The sequence below is a fragment of the Homalodisca vitripennis genome, chromosome 1, assembly GCF_021130785.1.
Source record: "Homalodisca vitripennis isolate AUS2020 chromosome 1, UT_GWSS_2.1, whole genome shotgun sequence".
Taxonomy (NCBI): domain Eukaryota; kingdom Metazoa; phylum Arthropoda; class Insecta; order Hemiptera; family Cicadellidae; genus Homalodisca; species Homalodisca vitripennis.
In genome coordinates, this window is record NC_060207.1 from 146,208,969 (window position 1) to 146,228,574 (window position 19,606).

Here is a 19,606-nt window from a genome sequence, read left to right on the forward strand (position 1 = left end):
GGTTAAAAAGTGCCTACTAAAGACCGTTTAAATTCACTTACCTACTCTGCCCCAGGTTACCTTGCCATATTGCCTCGATTAAAATACTATATACGTTCGATTATATAGTTCTCGGAAATCTATTTTGGTCAAAATCGTGTTGGCATAGTTAAGTTTGCTAGGACTGAAAAGCCTATTACGACCTAGGGGGAAGTCCTACCTACTTCTTATGTACTTCCGGTATAAGGGGGAAATCCTTATTAAGGTTATGCAACATTCCAAAATAATCGTTATTAAAGTTTTGCGTTACAATTGTTTTTTGGACTGTAGCCAGGGGAAGAATGAATCGTTAAGTTATGTTAGTACTCATATCTCTGTTTTTCCGTAAGCCATTGTTAAAATGTAATATCATAATATCAAGGAAGCCCACCAGTTTAAAGTAACTTATGTGAAAAAATTCATAACTTTGTTCATTAAGGTTAGTTTTATAACAGTATTAATGCATTAGATGATTTTAATTCGTCATTGGCGCAATCTGGAGTAAAATTTATATATTAATGTTTTATTTACTATTTGCATTACTCTACCGATCAAGTACTGTTTACTTATTATTGATAACATTCAAATGTAAACAGATGTTTCAGAAAGTTTGTTGAACTATAGCTGTCAACAGCTGTCAAAATACGTTTCGTTCTTATCATAACATTCGAATGTAAACAAACTAATTTTTCAATTTGAATTCGACTTTATTTGGTGAAATGAATGTGTTATGGGTGGTAAAAAGCACTCTAAATGTTAATTCAGACCAAAAGCTATACCTGTTCCAAATTTCAGCGCAATCCGTATAGCCGTTTCAGTGTGATTCGAGGACAAACCTCCAAACCTCCAAACAAATATCCAAACATTCAAACTTTCGCATTTATAGTATTAGTAGGATGAATATTTGTATCATGATAATATATTTTGTTTTAATTTTAAACAAATAGCCAAACAATGGAAAGGCCTTCTTTGTACCATATGACAACTCAATTATATTATCAGAGATAAATTAATAATACAATATTTATTATTATTTACATATTTTATACCCATCCTATTTTAGTTACTGGGATGCAATTTGAAAACAGATTTCCTGCTAATTTTCGAAACAATGCAACTGGTCCTGATTTCAGTTGTTTTTATCTTTACAAAGTGTGTAATCTCAGGTAGTCTATGATACGAGGTTTTATTTTATGGCTAAGTATTACCTTGTTCAGTTATGATTTTAGTTCTTAGTATAGTTTTTCAGCAAGTCTTTATCTAGAGTATCTTATTATCATATTATAATATCGTTTTATCGAGTATTAAATATCGAACCCTATTTTTGGAAGAATGGATAACTAAAAAAATAGACGCTTAAAATAAACTTCTGACAAAATATTTCAAGTGGTTTTTGTTTTAACCTTTTTAAGGGCAGCAAAACTCCGCACAAAAGCATTGAATGCTATCGTAAGTACCATAATATTCAATTATTAGTACAAACACGAGAAGTTTCATAGATAAAAAAATCATTCATTGGACATCTGCACACATTCCAAGGACACATTCTCAATTCCTACATTTGTATCGTTGTTTTCCAGTATAAACATGAAGCTTCGGCGTTTGGGAGGATCTTACGGCGGAAAACTGACAAGAGGGAACTTGATTGGAGGAGCTTGCAGCCTGGCCGCGTACCTTCTGCAGAGACCGGTCCGTATGGTGGTCAAACTGGAGACTATGATGGAGGCTCTCGGCAAGAGATACCCTTGTTATTTCGATTACGAGGTACAATATTCAATCATTTTATATCTCAGTCATTATCTTTGAGGAATTATAATATTTCTTGTTGTGATTATTTTAGATTCTTAACTCAAGTGCTAAAACAGTCCATAGTTTACGCCACAGTATTGGCCCTAGTTATGCGGTGTCTATGAGACTTACGATTTCGTTAATAACTTGCATTCGACTAAGATCAGAGATCAATGTCTTGGGTGAAATGCGCATATTTGTAGTTTGCGCAAACGTGGACCAGACTTGCAAGTAACCCCTCCGGGATATGGAACCCCCAGCGTCCTTACTCAGGGATGTAAAACACTCCAGTATTTATGATTCAGGGAAAATACCCAACGTTAGTAAGTAAGTAGGCATTTAAGAATTTTTATTAAAAATCCCACCTCGGAGTAAGTTTAATAATATTAAGAAATGTACACAAACCTTTTTTTTAGAGTTACTTAAACACTAAATATTTATTAAGAGTAACAGAATTGATATTTTGGGCTTAACTCATTGGTCAATAGATTCGGGTATAGAATAAAATAGGTATAACCTAAAAAGAAAATAAAATCTCTTTTAGAGTTTGCTTTTAAATTGTATAATATTTTTTAATATTTAAATGATTTAAACATATAAAGTTTGAACAAAAATGTATTAGAAACAAGAAAGTTTGGACATAAGAGATGTTACTTTTCAATATTTTTATTGGCTATTGTAAACTGGCAATATTTAATGAACCATTCGGTGGATAACCAAATTGTTTTTTAGTGCAGTCATTGAAGCATTATTGCTCCGAATTTTTTTTACTGTGAACCGAATTGCATACAATTTTGCAATTAGGTTCATCCTACCCTTAACTTCAAAAGTGAAAATGATTTGAACTCCGCAACCACCCTGGGGGTGGTTGCCACCCCTTCTCAGAGGTGAATTTTTTCTTTTTTAAAATAACCTCGGATATCGATAGAAGGTCTAATTTTAAGCATAAAATCATCTATAAAGTTTTTCGAAAAATTTAATACTTTTAAATTTATTGGCAATTAAAAATTCGCAATTTTTTCACGTTTTTCATCGGTTTTTTGCAAATATCTCCAAAAATAAACGTTTTATCGAAAATTTTATAAAAAACAAAAGTTTCGTAGGTTACAAAATAAACAATTTGGTTTTTTTTATAAAGATTCTAAGTGCAATATTAAGCTAGATATTAAAGATCAAAGCCGATTTTTATTTTGTATGAAATTTAATCGATGTGGTCAATGCCATCTAGCGGCAAGCTGATGCATTTTAGGCATTCTAATAAAAAAGGGTTTTGTAGTGCTTGAAATAACCTTTAAAATGAGCACTATTAAAAGTCTTTTGCACTTAAAATAAGTGAGCTGTATTGCAAATAAGAGGAGCATCTAATGTTTTTTTCTTTTATATCAATGGATTTCATAAGTGCAATTTCCGCCAAAATTAAAAGTAATCGTATTCCGCCTAGAATTAACTTTATTATGAAGAGTTTGATGGATTTTATCAGTTTGGCTGCTTCAGGACACATATTTTTCAAAAAAGTCACGATTAAAAAAAATTTAAATAAAAAAAAAACCACCTTTTTTCATAATATCTAAAAAATGACGACAGATACGTATAAAAGTGTAGGGGTGACAAATTTAGGTATGTTTCTGACAAACAATTTGGTCTTTTTGTTTTTTATGTCAAACAAAAATTGACGGAGATATGATTGTTTAAAGAGCGCGTGGCAGCGCAATCACAGCCTCTCTTAAGCCTTTTAACCCTTCACCGTTTTAGAAAAAGGTTTTTTATTATATATTGCAATAAAGGATGTTGTAGCTCTCTTAATTAACTTTACAATGGTTTTTTATATATTGTGATAGCATGAAAATTGAAGGAGTTATGGTCCAAAAACTTATATTTTTTTCTACTTAGTAACTGAACATTTTGGAGTGTGAATATTTGGAGCAATGTGAAAGTACGCAGTATAATAGAGACCCAAAACTATTGTAAAGTGTATCTATATACATAATATGGCTCATATATTTTGGAAACCTAGACATGAATACATACCAACGTTATATATGTACAACACATTTGAGTTAATTTTATATAATTTATAAATATTTTATAACAACAACAAATGGCAATTTTTTACTCTAAATTAATTATTTTTAAATATGTAATCATATATATTTACTGTTTTAATTTAGGGGTAGTTTTAAGGGTAGAAAACTTAAAAATATGATAATCATATTCGAGAGTGTGGGATAATATTTATATCCTTTTCATTTTATCAAAAAACATTTTTTAAAAATTTTTTATCAAGGGGTAGTTTTCAAGGGTTGAAAGGGGGCTAAAAATTTGATAATTATTATAGAGAAAATAAAAAATTATTAACTCCATACTTACATCTTTTTGTGTCATACCAAAGTATGTTTTTGTGATTTTTTCAATTTAGGGGTTGTTTGCAAGGGTTGTAAGATTTTCAAGGGGTTGAAAATTATTTAAATATGAGGTAATTGTGTTAGAAAATACTTTGCAATTTCACCACTTACTATTAGACATGTTTTCTAGCGATAAAATGGCTCAATGTCAATTTTTCCATTAAGGGGTTGTTTACACCCCTTAAAAATAATAGGCGGAGTTCAGATCATTTTCTCTTTTGAAGTTAAGGGTAAGATGAGCCTTCCAAAATTCCAAAATTTCATGCAAATTGGTTCACAGTAAAAAAATTCGGAGGTAAGACCGTATTTTTCGCTTCAATGACTGCACTATTTATATTTACTTTATAACTGGGTATTTACCCGGTCCACAACACTATCCTCACTGTTGGTACTCTAGTTTCCCCAGGTAGTTTTAGGTAGCTCGTAATAAATTTATTAATACCATTGATGTAGCTGATGTATAACTTGTTTAATTTGTAAATAAATAATGAATTCATCCGTGGCCCAGACGCAGTTGCTATTTGGAACTATTTGGGTAAATCTTGCAAATACTGTTGGCGAGAGAAAAGAAGAGACCTGGCCCGTGCCGGCGCACAGCTGTGTACTAGTGTGTTGCCGCCCGGTAATTTCAGGCGCTTCGCCCCACAGCCAACCCTGCGAATTGTTTATCCTAGCAATGGAACTGTGAAACAATAATGGAATTACGAAACAGGGCGCGGCAACATACTAGTAGTAACGCCTGCAAATTTCAGATAGGCCAGAATCCAGGTCTCTTCTTTTCTCTCGCCATCAGTACCTGAAGTCAAACATAAAGAGCAATTCTAAATTTCACGATAGCAACTCATGTGGTAAACAAGTAAAATGATTGAGTTACTTGAACTGTCTAATATCAATTGTATATAGGTATCAATTGTTACCTGTATACTTTGAACAGTTTTTCATACATTGCTATTTTCGATGAACTACTCACTTTACTAATGTGTAATTTTTCACATTAAAATAAAAGCAATGCCAGGAAACAATTTTATATTATTTTACCTAGTCATTACGGGTTCATTGCAGCAAAATGTATGGTCAGTAGTGTATGTAGGTTATTCGGCGATTGCACAAATGACAAATACCCGACATCCGACAAACGACCGATCCGTTGTGGTAGAAAAACGATTGTGGGTGCTAATGATTTGCTCAATCTCTGAAGCATGAATTAACTTCTGGAGTAGAGTAGTTTCATTAACCCACCCTGTATTTCGTTTCGCCCAATGTCTACATGGTGTAATGAGAAAACATTTTTCGGACATTGTCCGAATTCGGCGTTTGGACAACATATAGTAAAATGTAATGATTTGTTACGTGAATTTAATCATGTTATATTGTACCGACGTGATTGGAAAAAAGTGTGGCATACCACATGTCCTACAGCTTCTATTATTGTACAAGCATTTTTTGAAGTGTTGCATTATAGCTATAAACATGATTTGGTGTTATAATTAAACTTAAGGTTTAGCTGAGTGAAGACATAATATGAACTATTTAATAGTGAATAGTAATAAGAATAATTGACATTATTTATTCACTTCAACTATACCATCTTACAACTTCAATCCTGTAAAGATTTTAGGAATGTAATATTATGTATGAAACTTTCAGTTATTTTCAATATACGGTTATGTTTGATGCAAACCATTTATAGTTTTTTGTAATAGGTGATCGCTTTTAATTTTAATCAATTTCAAAGTGGCTAAATTTTTATTTTACAAATTTGTTTAATAGTAGATTAAGGGTTTTTTAAGTGTACCATATTTGAGCTTAAGCTTTTTCAGGCTGGAGTGAATGCTGAAGGGGCGATCCAATATTTGAACACAAATGTCTACGAGGATTCTGGCTCAGCATTCAATGATCCTGTTACTATTACGTTTCTGTTTCCCTCTTTTACTAGTGTGTATGACTCAAAATCGTGGGGGGCAAAGATGTACGATGTAAAGACTGACAAACCATGCAATATATGGACAAGGTCACCAGGTAATACTTGTAACTTTATTGTTCTGTTATATTATATTCAATACAATGTCCTAAAATACAGAGGATAGCAATATTTATATGGTGATAGTTAAAAATTATTCAATCTTTTAAATCAATAGGTTTAGGAATTTTCTAAATCATGTATTTTTTCTTCACTATAATACTATGCAACGTCGATATTTGCTTGGGTCACAGTATAGCGTTTAAACATGAACTATTTGTTTTAAAACAATCTAATTTTTTAAACTGTAACTTTCATTCGCTAGGCATTTTACTAACGATTTGTTTAAATATTTCCAATTTTTGCTGTTAAGAATATTATTTAAACTATTAATTTTTGTTTGTTTGGTCATTTTTAATTATATTTTTTGTATTAGTAGTTATTATCTCTAGTACTAATCTTTAAGTTTTATTTAAGATTTATCGATTTGTAAAATAAATATTCATTGAAATATTTTTATATTGAAATAATAATTATTAAATTTTTGAAATTTGTGTGGAAAAGGATGAAGCACGAATGATGTCCAGGAATATAATATTACTTTGTATACTCATTCATATCCGCTTTCTTCTTTTTACAAGCGTTAACAAGTTTTTGTGAATTTCTGTTTAGAATTTAGGAAATGTTACTCCATAATAGCTGCATAGGTCAACTTTGTAGTTGTATACTAGCACTAGATCAATTGTTAGCCTTATACTGCTGACACAGTTGAACGTTTCAGGCACAGTGGAAGGTGTAACTTTGCCTGAGCACATAATGGAACACATAGCCCACGAGCTCGGCAAGGACCCGCTGTCTGTCAGGATGCAGAACTTGAACAAATTGTATCCTACTGAGGGATTGATCAAATTAGTGAAAGAGAAATCAGACTATGAGACACGCAAAGCTGCAGTTGAGGAGTTTAACAAGGTTAGATTTCGGCATGTCTCAATACACATATGTCTTAGATACAGATTATGGCTTTGTTTAATGAAATATAAATCCAAATTAAGTACTTTATTAATCGTTTCATCAAAATGGTACGCAAATAATGATGCATCTTAACTGATTGAAAAATGAATTAATACTATAATCATAATTTAATCACACCATTTATGACACATGACAATCCAACCATACGGATGCAAATAAATTATTTGGAAATGAATTATAGCAAACTGAAATAAACTTAATAAATGTCCATTACGTGTCAGGAGTATTTCTTGAATGTATGCTATTCGAATAGATGTATTATTTAAATATGAAAGTGATTGTTTCAAGATTTTATTTAATAAATTTGGTAAATAACTACGCAAATTAAGTAAATTAATAGTGCAGTTATGTCAAAGTGATATCGTACAAAACACACGGTTTTCCCCAAAATAATATTTTGATAACTATGCCAAAACTTAATTTCTTTAAACATAATATACAAAATTAATAGATTAAAGATTTTATCACAACTCCAATTTTTAAGAGAGATTTACCTTTGCATATATATCTGTTCAAAAAAGTGGTTTTCTGATAATTACAAAATCTTCTCCGAGTAACCGCAGGTCATACGGAACAAAATGTGTTACTGATTTTCAGAATAACGTATGGAAGAAGAGAGGAATATCGCTGGTGCCCATGTCATTTCCTCTAGACACTCTCTCTAACTACCATGCTACAGTGTCTGTGTACAGAAACGACGGAACCGTGGCCATCACACATGGAGGGGTGGAAATGGGACAAGGTGTCAACACCAAGGCAAGTACATACTGTTCAGTGGTTCACCATTCAAGTTGACATCCATATCAATCTCGATAGAACTAAACACATTGAGTTTATTCAACTTAAAACAATCAACAATGCAGATTATGTTTTATGTAAATGTTTGTAATATAATTAATAAATTGTACACTAATATGCGGAATAAACTTAACAAAATTATCTCGCGTTTTTAGTAAAACGCGAACAATTTAAACGCGAATTGTTCATTATGAACAATATTTGTGGTTAATTTGAACTGAATCAATCAATTAAGAAACCTCGTAAGACAGGACAAAAATCTCAAAATTGTAACTTTGTTTTTTGAGATAATACCCGACAGTTTATTAATACAGTATGAAAAACAAATCAACTGTCTGTGTGGAAGTTGTAAAATTAAATGGTTGTTTCATATTTTACAAGGAGAAGCCGACTCTCTTTTTGGCCTTAATTTGCCTTATGGGTAACTGGCCTGAGTGAGGATCTTATCTAACAGAAGAAGGGGGAGGGTCGATACAGTACACGTTCCATAGCACGGATAAAAAAGTGCCAGAGTCACATAAAGGATTTAAACCTGCGCTCTCTAATTTTTTCATATCAAGTCCAAAGTATTTAGCAGAGTATGACAGAAATAGTATAAACAGTAAATAGTTTTCAATCTATTTAATCTGCTAATTACTGTAATAACTTAAAATAACGAAGGTATTAAAAGTTCCTCACATTCAAGTCCCTTCGTTGAAATTAGGTTAATGCTTATTAAGCTTTTATATATGGAAAAACTGTAATTACAACAAAAAACTATCTAGTTGTAAATTAAATACTTCGCTTAACAGAAAAAGAGGATCTTTTAATTCTTATGAGTGATCATGGACTCTATATTTTAAGGAAAATACTATTTTGATGGTTTTACTCCAAAGTATTAATATTAAATTAAAAGTTAGAGTATTTACTACAATCTTATTCTGAAGAATTAAATAATTAGAACCACAGAAGATTGCAAGTAATTTGTACTGATATTCCTTTGCTTGTGTGTTATAGGCCGCCCAAGTCTGTGCCTCAGCTCTAGGTATATTCCTGGAGAATGTCGTGGTGAAACCTACAAACAACCTAACGTCCCCCAACAATGGACCTTCAGCCGGCAGTTTTACAAGTGAAAGTGTCTGTTTTGTAAGTCATTAAGGCAATATAACTTATACTTCTTCTGTTACAACAAAAGAGTTACTTTAGTTTGTTCAAAACGTATAACAATACATTTTGAACATTATACAATTGAATAACATAGCAATAGCGGCTATAAGGTAAATTTTAACGACAAACACAATCCAAATTCTGAGATGTTTCGGCCTCAATATGGCGATCTATCTTTACCTGTAATAAAATTTTTGTATTGAGATCATTTTTGTGTAATATGTTGTTTGTAACGACAGAAAATGTTTATATCAATAGAGTTAGCAAACTTGGACGTAGCAGAACAGTTCTATATAAGACCAAATGCAGTTGAGTTCGTATAAACTGAAGTATTTGTAAAACGTTCTCAGTATTTCCAAGAAAGAATAGGAAAGTATAGAAATAACCAATAAAGAAAATAATTAACACAAAGAATACAGTATTAAATAATCAAACAGTCCGCATCCTGTGCTTAAGAAGCCATATTCACTGATTAGTTAAGTTTCAGCTAGTTACGGTTACTTACTCTATATGTAGAGGGACATCACTAGCTTTAATAGTATAATTTTTTTAACACTGACTAACAAATCTCACATGACTAAATTGATGTTCAATTCAACATTAGATCAATCGGAGATAATGATAGTCTTCATGCGGGTTTGATAAGTCTAAGTCTGGTGAATGATTGAGACTCTGTATTACGTTTATTTAATTTTTAGGCAGTAGAAGAATGCTGCAAGATGATCAATGAGAGGCTGGAACCTATTCGCAAGGCATTGGTAAATCCTACTTGGCCTGCCCTGATACAGGCCGCCTACACAGCACAGGTCAACCTCAACGCTTCATACATGTACGATTTGAATATATTGATACTACATCATTATTCTTGTCATTTGGAACAATGTTTGATACGTTGTAAAAGTAGTAGCCAGATATTGTATATTATAATAGTATAAATAATATATAATATATTATAAATATTACAATATTATATTATATATACAATGAATTAAATATACAATAGTATACTATAAATAATATGGTGTATTATAAGAAAGGACGCGTGCTTTGTATATTATAGAAGAGTAACTGCTCCATAAAGTAAAAAACGACGGTGAATATTGTTATCATGATAGGTAAAAAAGTTGATTTGAGGTCTCCTTCGTGGTTTTACTCTGGATTGAGTTTCCAATAAAATTTACTGTGAGCATTTTCCCAAGTATCTAGTGGTCAGTAGAGGCTGATGGATCTATCAAACTCCAATATCCTCAACACTTGCTGGCTGCACATACACACAAAACATTTTCATGGCTGCCCAAATCCTACAGGCGTCTAAAGTTTAAAGAAGAGGATTTTATAAACGCCCCGTATACATAATCCCATATTGGATACCAATATTTCATAAACTGGTTTAGATCATCAAACAAGGAAAAGTACAATGGGCGTGGGCCAAAAAAAATTTTAACTATCAGTCGTTATGTCTTATATAGGGAAATACCTTAATTTTACAACAGTTTAGGCTACTGCACTGAGAAATCGATATAAATGTAATGAGTACATTTGTGCAAAGTAGCGCACAGTTATACCATTTACAGTTAGCAAAAATGTTGCACTTTTAAATACAAAGTTTCATGGTACTTATCATGTACTAAAACAAGATTAATTAATTAAGTTGTGCAACGTTATAAGAAAACCAATGATAATAGTTTCTCAATAATTTGTCAAAATCTGTCAATAATAGGCTTAGAATAGATTTTCAAACGCTGACAACAATGTACCCAATGGTTCTATTGTATTATTAGTAATTGGAAAAAGTTATTTTGTATTGAAGATAATTTGTTATCTGTTAATTATTTGTTCTATTGTGTAACTATTACCTTATTGCTAAGACATTTGAGACTGTAACAAAACAACTCTGAAAACACATAGCCAGTCAGCTAGTCTCAGTTAACTTGGTTACCTACAACTTATAAATGCGTAAAACACTGTTTTCAGATCTCATTTATTTAAATGTTTTGGAGAATTTCCACGGACATCCATTTTTGTAACAGATAATCCCTTCCCTCCATACTCCCGGACGTTTACTGTTCCATCACCTCCAATTCTAGAAATCAAGTACTACTTGTATTTATAAAAATGAAGTTAACGTAATTTGACCATTATTCCAATTTAATATCTAAAATATGTGTGCTTGCAACAGGTTTTCTCCAGCTACGGACATCAAACATTACAGAATATTTGGAGCTACCGTTCTAGAAGTGGAAATCGATATTTTAACTGGAGAACATAAGGTAACTTTAAACAAATGCTGTATTAGCAGCTAAATTTACGTTCTGGACTAAAAATGTTTTTCTGATCTTAAATAATTTAGCTTAATAAGTTAAAAACAATGTACCGGTGAAGCTCTAAACAAGTTATGTTTTATTAAAAATTCACAGTAATTATAATATTAAAATATGAATAAATTTAAAAATTATAAATGGTTTTTCTGCTTCTTTAGTATATTGAACATTTTAAATCCTAGACCTATTACAAATTTTATACTTGTCCAGACATATTTACTCAAAAACCCATGACTAGACGAAACGCGCATTTTTTAAATGGTTCAACAAATATAATAACGGTTTACTTTTATAGCCCATTATATGATTAAAACATAGAATTGACTGCATCTCGAAACAATAGCAACAACCACACCAAACACCGGCAACGTTCTAATAAATTACTAAGCAATCCCCGTTTTTCATATAGTAAAGGGAAGGAGAGAGAAAGATTGTAAAAGTTGTGTATTTAATTTCATATTATTATAATAATCCAGAGCATACATGAAATTTATCACCACCTCTATTGACAGGTCAGAACTGTAGTGCAAGTATAATGTCAGCTTCATCGTAATTCTAAACTTAAACATTGTAATGTAATATATAACACTGTTTTCAAGTTGTATGTAACAAAAGTATTAAACCTTTGCCAAAAATACCAGATCATATCATTCAATAATTTAAGAACTTAAAACGTTACTGCCAATAGAACGACATTTCCCTCACGAGCCTGCAATCAATGTTTCCTCTAACTAGATAAAGCTAATTAACGAAACGTTCATTATTTTGAGTAAAAAGACGAGTATGAAAATAGATAGAATATTTTTCAATCTTACATTTACAATGATTTCTTTCACAGATTCTTAGGGTGGATATTCTCGAAGATGCTGGCAAAAGCCTGAACCAATTTGTGGACATAGGTCAAATAGAAGGGGCCTTTGTCATGGGCCTGGGTTACTGGACTTCCGAGGAGATGATCCATGACCCTGACACTGGGAGGATGTTGAACAATAGGACTTTGGTACGTCTTAACTTGGAAAAATGTTCATGATTTATAGAATATCATAACTCCTTGACTAACAACTCATTTTAGTAATTTTATGATCTTTCATCTCCACAATAATTATAAACACTCCTTTATTTTAAACACTGACGGATTTATAAATCTTGAGTTGCATGTAACTAATCAAACTTTAGATCATTAACTAATATTTTATCTTAGAAAGCCAAAACACAGTATTAAATTCAACAGCATGAGATTAATACACAAAAACGACTTTCTTGGTCAGCAAATAAAATGTTAAAATTTTAAAGGTGATTTTAGATTAATAGAAACCTATTAGGTGAAATGTCAACATACTATTATGAGACCCCATAGTTATAATAATAATGTACTTAACAGTAGTAAAAAATATATGTAATAAGTATTGTAATAATTTTGTAATACCCTTTTTCCAATTATTGCATGTAAAAAATTACAGTACATGAAGTCAGAGTGTACTAACATATTTAAAGCGACAATTTACTAAATATTTAAGTGGTAGTGTATTATGATATAACATGATACTATAATTACTCATTTAAAGTCATAGTGTAGTAACATACGAGTATGTAACACATGTGGAGCCAGAACCTTAGGCACCTCAAGCCGTTACGTAAAATACTGCTGTAAAGTTTATGGTCGATACTGACTCCGCGGACTTGAATAGGTTAAAGTGAAAGTGTACTAGCATATTATAGTAGATACTCGTACAATTGTCAGGCGTAGAAGTTGAAGAATTATCAAACACCATTGAAAATATGCAGTGACCATGGTCTACATACGCAACGAGCAACACACAAAGGTCAATGGGGGAAATAAATATAGTTTTTATATGGTACAATATTAAAAAGAATTGACGAATCTTGTAATAACACATGGTTACATATTGGTTAATATTACGTGTTTTCTTATAATTTGTGTGGTAATTACAAGAGTCATTAATTTGATCTGTTTTATAACTTACAATGAGCCTTTTTTACGGTTTACAGCTCTTATTTTTGCCCTGCTACGTGTTTTTTAATTTTGTATTTTTTACCATATAAAAAGTATATTTATTTCTCCATTAACCTCTGCTTGTTGCTTTTTACGTATGCAAGGTCACTGCATATTTTCAATAGTGTTTTTTCAGCTTCTAGAATTCTTCAACTTCCGCACCTGACAATTATTGTATGTACTATAATATGCTAGTAAAATTTCACATTTTTAATGTTTCAGAAAATAAATGTTTTCTCCTCTCAGTCTCGATCAATAAATGCTGTAATGTTGTTTCAGAAATATAAGGTTCCTGGTGCAAAGGACATCCCAATTGATTTTAGAACTTACATTCTAAAAAATGGCGACAACCCGCTTGGAATTTTGAGATCAAAAGGTGAGTTTGAACAAAAACATTTTCATAGACTTAAAATCTTGTTTTAGGTTAATATATTCAATCACAATGACATGGAACATAGGGCCAAAATAGAAAATAAGTTCTTTCCTCTTTACATACTAAACTATATTTTTCGCCACTTATTATAAAAATAAAATTAGTTATCATGGTTGTGCTACCTTTTTAAATACAAAATTTAATACTTAATGAGATGTAACTCTTATGACAAAGTAGTATATACCATTACTGAGACCATTATTTAGGATACATTGGTAAAATTATTACTAAAATGTAACAGACAGTAGTTCTTTAATATAATTATAATACATCTATTTATGGTCGTGTGAAAATGAAAGATCATAAACCCGTATCAGTAGTCTGTTAAATGCACAATACGCATGCGTGTCAAGTTTAACTGAGAAATTTACAAACAAAATATAGTTCGTGTAGGGGTTGTTAATCTGTTTCAACCACTATGGGTAGTTGACCTTCATGAAAAATGTTCACTTTGTCTGTTGAAGATTTAAGCGACTTGTATATAAAATTTAATCGTTCTAGGCCATTGAGAGGTTGAAAAACAAAACTATAGTTTTATGAGGGCTGCAGCCCTCATTAATTCCAAATGGGAGGTCAGTATTCAAGGAAATGCTTTCGTTTTTCTTTGTTGGTTATGAGGCACATATCTGTCAATTGGGAAGTTGGAAAGAATTGTTCTTTCTGGGGGTGCCATCCATATTTTACACACTATGGGTTGATATTCCTGCAAAACTTGTTTCTATTTATGTTGAAAGCATGGAAAGCATGAAGCAATGAGGCACATTTTTCAAATTTCATCGTTATAGGGCATTGGGAATTGGAAAATTTGGAAAAAAAAACATTTAGAAGAACTATCTAGAGTTGCAACCATTTAAACTCCTATGGATGCAGCTTCGTGAAAGTGCTTTTGCTTTTCTTTGTAAGAGAATGAGGCACGTTTGTGTCAAATTTAATCTTTCTAGGACATCGGAAAGCTAGAAAAATATAATTATTATAAGGGTGGCAACTTCTTGGATGTTTTATCTTTAATGAAACTTCTTTTGATTTTTTATGTAAATCATGAGGCACATGTGTGTCAAACTTAATTTCTCTAGGATATTGGGAATTTGGAAAAACATAAATGTGGTTCTTGCAAGGGTTGAAGCCTAGTTGAAACCCTTATAGGTGGTTAATCTTCATATAAAATTATTTTATTATCCGTTGAAAGTATAATACGTGTGCGCTAAATTTCACCTTTCTGGGATATCGGAAAGTTATAGAATTAGTTAGAATGAGTTAGTGAGTGTGTGAGTGATGTATTTGTCTTATATGTATAAAGATTAGGATCTTTATAATGTTTCAGTAACCCAAGACTACGTGTTTTTAATGACTTTAATATATAATTATTAAGTATTACAATAAAATGATTGTATTTAATTCGTTTGAAATTAAATTGAGTTATTTAAAGCAAGATAACAAACGCTATATCAATTGAATGCCGAGTAATTTTTGGTAAGCTGTTTAGTAATCACAATTATTTATTTACGCAGTGACACCGTTTCAACAAATACATAGTTAAAAAACGGCCAACAAAATTAATAGCCTACATAGCAACAAATGAGCAGTACTTAACAATGCAAACAAACATAGCAAAATAAAAAGGATTAACAACCAGTGTTATAACCATTATCAACAACTATAGATGGTATTAACGATAAATTATTATTAATTAAAAAAATAAACAATAACAAATATTTGTAATTTGTTTAAATATACAGAGTGAGTTTTATGTCCCGGCACACCTGGATATAATTTAAACGGCCCGAGATATCTATGTGAAACCTTGACCCTACTTATTATAACATATCTTTTTAATTTTTCAAGTTGTTGAAAATCCCCCCCCCCTTTTCTAAAGGGGGGTAAAGGGGGGCAACTAAACATTTTCAAATACAAACCCCTATCATGTGACCCCCTCATTTTAAAGGGAATAAAAAATAAATTCAATAATCCAAACTAGAGGTCTCTACGTTTCACCTTCGGCTGTTTGACAGTGTGCTAGACGTGTGTAAAAACTTCAGACATGATAGGGGTTTGTACTTGAAAATTTTTAGTTGCCCCCCTTTACTCAATTGTACATTTATCATAGCATCTGTTAAAATAAACGTAGAGACCTCTAGTTTGCATTATTGGATTTCTTTTTTTATTCCCTTTAATATGAGGGGTCACATGATAGGGGTTTGTATTTGAAAACTTTTAGTTGCCCCCCCTTACCCCCCTTTAGAAAAGGGGGGGGAAATTTTCAACAACTTGAAAAATTATAAAAATATGTTATAATAGGTAGGGTCAAGGTTTCACATAGATATCTCGGGCCGTTTAAATTATATCCAGGTGTGCCGGGACATAAAACTCACTCTGTATATAGTTTTCTGATATTACTATGGCTATAAAACTATTCTAAACTACTTAAGTTGAGAACTATATTAAGTGGCATTTATTGTTTTATACGTGGTGCAGGGAATGGTTAAAACTTTGAAATACCTTGTTTGGTACGTTTTTAAATCACAAAATTGTAGAAGTTTTTACAGAATATTGCGGCGAAAAAGGAATAAACAACATAATTAGTGATTGGTAGTGGGTTTCAATTAGCACTAATAAGACAACAATATTTAAATTTTCTAGTCAATATTACAATTTTCCAGCGGTGGGGGAGCCTCCCCTGATTATGTCCAACTCGGTGCTGTTTGCCATAAGGCAGGCCCTCAGGTCGGCCCGCAAGGACGTGGGGCTGCCGGACCAGTGGCTACCGATGGGTAAATATTTAACATATGAATAGAATAGAATAGAATATATTTATTTCCATCCTTTTCATTTATATAACATAATAAGATGACAACTTGGAAAAATCAAATAACCACCATTTGCCAGTAATCGGTGGTTATTTTGGTAATTTAATTATAACATAATTACAACTTAAATTAGTAGTCTTCCATAATAAATTAACATTTTATTTTTCGGCTTCTGTAGCGCATACCAACTAATAATAATAAAAATAAGTATGTAAGAGAACAAAAAAAAAAAAAAAACATATTTAATAATTTCACCTATTTTACACCTAAAAATATAATATGCAGCAAAATAAATTGATTTCATAGCAATCAGATTCAAATATATAACATTGCTATGTTCTGTTATGTATAATCAATTTGTACGAGTTATTTTAGTCACCCCGATGTCCAGATCCTCGAAACGCTTTGAAATACAAAAAAATAACTAAAGCAAGCACCACCAATTCCCCCGACCACTTGACTTCAACCAAATTTAAATTGATCCAGTAATAGCTCAAAAATACTTCATATATAACAGCTTGAGTACATATAGATGTGTTACATACTTGCAATTTGGAACATTGTTGTGGTTTTTTGTGTGTAAAAAGCATAAAGAGTAAAATTATTAAAATTAATTTTTATCTTTAGGTAACTTTGTCGTTTCGTATTATCTCAAAATGTTTTAAGCTGACATAGAACGTGTATAACGAACAAAACTACACAACATTGATATCAGTTTCTGTAAAAATGTATAAATCCCCCTCCCAATAAACATTAAACATCCCTCATTCATTACTTTTGTATTATTTTTTAGACTTTAAGTGCAACATATGCTATGAGAGAATAGTTTGTCAAAATAAAAATGGTCATGCATTAAAATGAAATGAATACCTATGTAAATCTCAATCATACATTCGAAAACACTACAATGACTAATTTACGCTAGATGAGTGAAAATACCTAGATTTCTTTTATTTTTATATTCATTTCGAATTATTCATGAAATCTCTTAAAATTATTTTGCAGTATACTTTTAGAAACGTATATACTGTACAATGGTTTCGATAGAATTTTAATATTTTTATACTGTCACGTTTGAAATCCATAAATTGAACATAATAAAATTGTGAAATACTTAAATATGGAACAAATAGGTTTTTTTGCTGAACTAAACCGTATTCTAAGATTTTTAAATGAATGTCAGGATATGAGGAAATCAATTACCGACAATGGGAGTGTTTCATAAAAGTAATACACTTTTTTTTAATAAAATTAAAGTACGGTATTCTCACTTATTCCAATAAAAATTACACTTTTGGAAAAACACCGTATGTACTACCTTATCTTTAAAAAGTCCAAGTCTTGAGTAAATACACTGTGCCATCATGTTTTAATATGGATGAAAATGGCTCTTATTAAAACCATGATGAAAAAATAAGTCATAGTGTATTAATACATTGTGTTTAAATGTGAAATATGACATCATACGTTTTTTTTCAGACGCACCATTTACAGGGGAGAACATATTCCTGAGCTCAGGCATCGACGCTGGAAAATACCTTATATGAATTTTGAAATTGAAAACTAGTGGATAGCTCTAATACGCAATTGCATAAGCCAATTTTATAAAATTAGTTTATAAATATAATGCCAGCAAGGAAATATAGTAAAAGATTAGATCCTTTTTTTGTGTTTAGATTTAATTAGAAATATGGTATAGACAATAAATAACGTTTAGGTTAGATATTAGTTTTCTTCTGTTGTGTATTCGAGGCCAGCCATTGTCTCAACCCGTAGTTTAATACTAAGATTCTTGTTTTATGAATTTTACAATTTAAACCTGAATGGAACTTGAAATAAAAATAACGTTGGCATAACTTGACTAAGCAATGAAGAAGGCTCAAAACTATTTTCAGGTCCAAGTGTTGATGCAGCCGAGGTGTATCGTTTTCTTATCTATATGCCGCCTCTCTTTCTTATCTGTAACAGCCACTCCGCTAAATATGCCGTTGTCTTTCTCTCTACTGTTACATTTGTTTTATATTGACCCAAAAAAGTAAGAAAGAGTTCTGTCTCTAATTATGTACAGAAATTATATTAGTTGGTAAATTGTCTAAATAAAAAATATTGTTCAGTGTACGAGCAAAGCTGTATCGCTCACGTTATCTGGCACTCCATTTAAATAAATCCACACACACACACACACACACACACACACACACACACACACACACACACACACACACACACACACACACACACACACACACACACACACACACACACACACACACACACACACACACACACACACACACACACACACACACACACACACACACACACACACACACACACACACACACACACACACACACACACACACACACACACACACACACACACACACACACACACACACACACACACACACACACACACACACACACACACACACACACACACACACACACACACACACACACACACACACACACACACACACACACACACACACACACACACACACACACACACACACACACACACACACACACACACACACACACACACACACACACACACACACACACACACACACACACACACACACACACACACACACACACACACACACACACACACACACACACACACACACACACACACACACACACACACACACACACACACACACACACACACACACACACACACACACACACACACACACACACACACACACACACACACACACACACACACACACACACACACACACACACACACACACACACACACACACACAATATATTTATTATGTAGCTTCTAGCTAGCAAGACGCTTCTTGTCTGCTTTTGAATCATTTTTCGATTTTTATTTTAATGGTTAGGCCTATTAAATACTTTGC

The 19,606-nt window shown here is 31.9% G+C and overlaps 1 protein-coding gene across 1 annotated transcript in view; it reads left to right on the top strand.

Annotated features, from left to right (window-relative positions):
- Positions 1 to 18,956, top strand: part of LOC124353562 (indole-3-acetaldehyde oxidase-like) — a 38,641-nt gene extending 19,685 nt beyond the window's left edge. Inside the window, 11 exon segments of the mRNA XM_046803460.1 lie at positions 1,599 to 1,782; positions 6,029 to 6,227; positions 6,950 to 7,137; positions 7,798 to 7,956; positions 8,995 to 9,123; positions 9,843 to 9,973; positions 11,324 to 11,414; positions 12,304 to 12,465; positions 13,759 to 13,855; positions 16,570 to 16,680; positions 18,196 to 18,956. Of these exon segments, the coding sequence (XP_046659416.1) occupies positions 1,599 to 1,782; positions 6,029 to 6,227; positions 6,950 to 7,137; positions 7,798 to 7,956; positions 8,995 to 9,123; positions 9,843 to 9,973; positions 11,324 to 11,414; positions 12,304 to 12,465; positions 13,759 to 13,855; positions 16,570 to 16,680; positions 18,196 to 18,263 (1,519 nt within the window). The 3' untranslated portion in view covers positions 18,264 to 18,956.
- Positions 18,957 to 19,606: the final 650 nt, after the last annotated feature.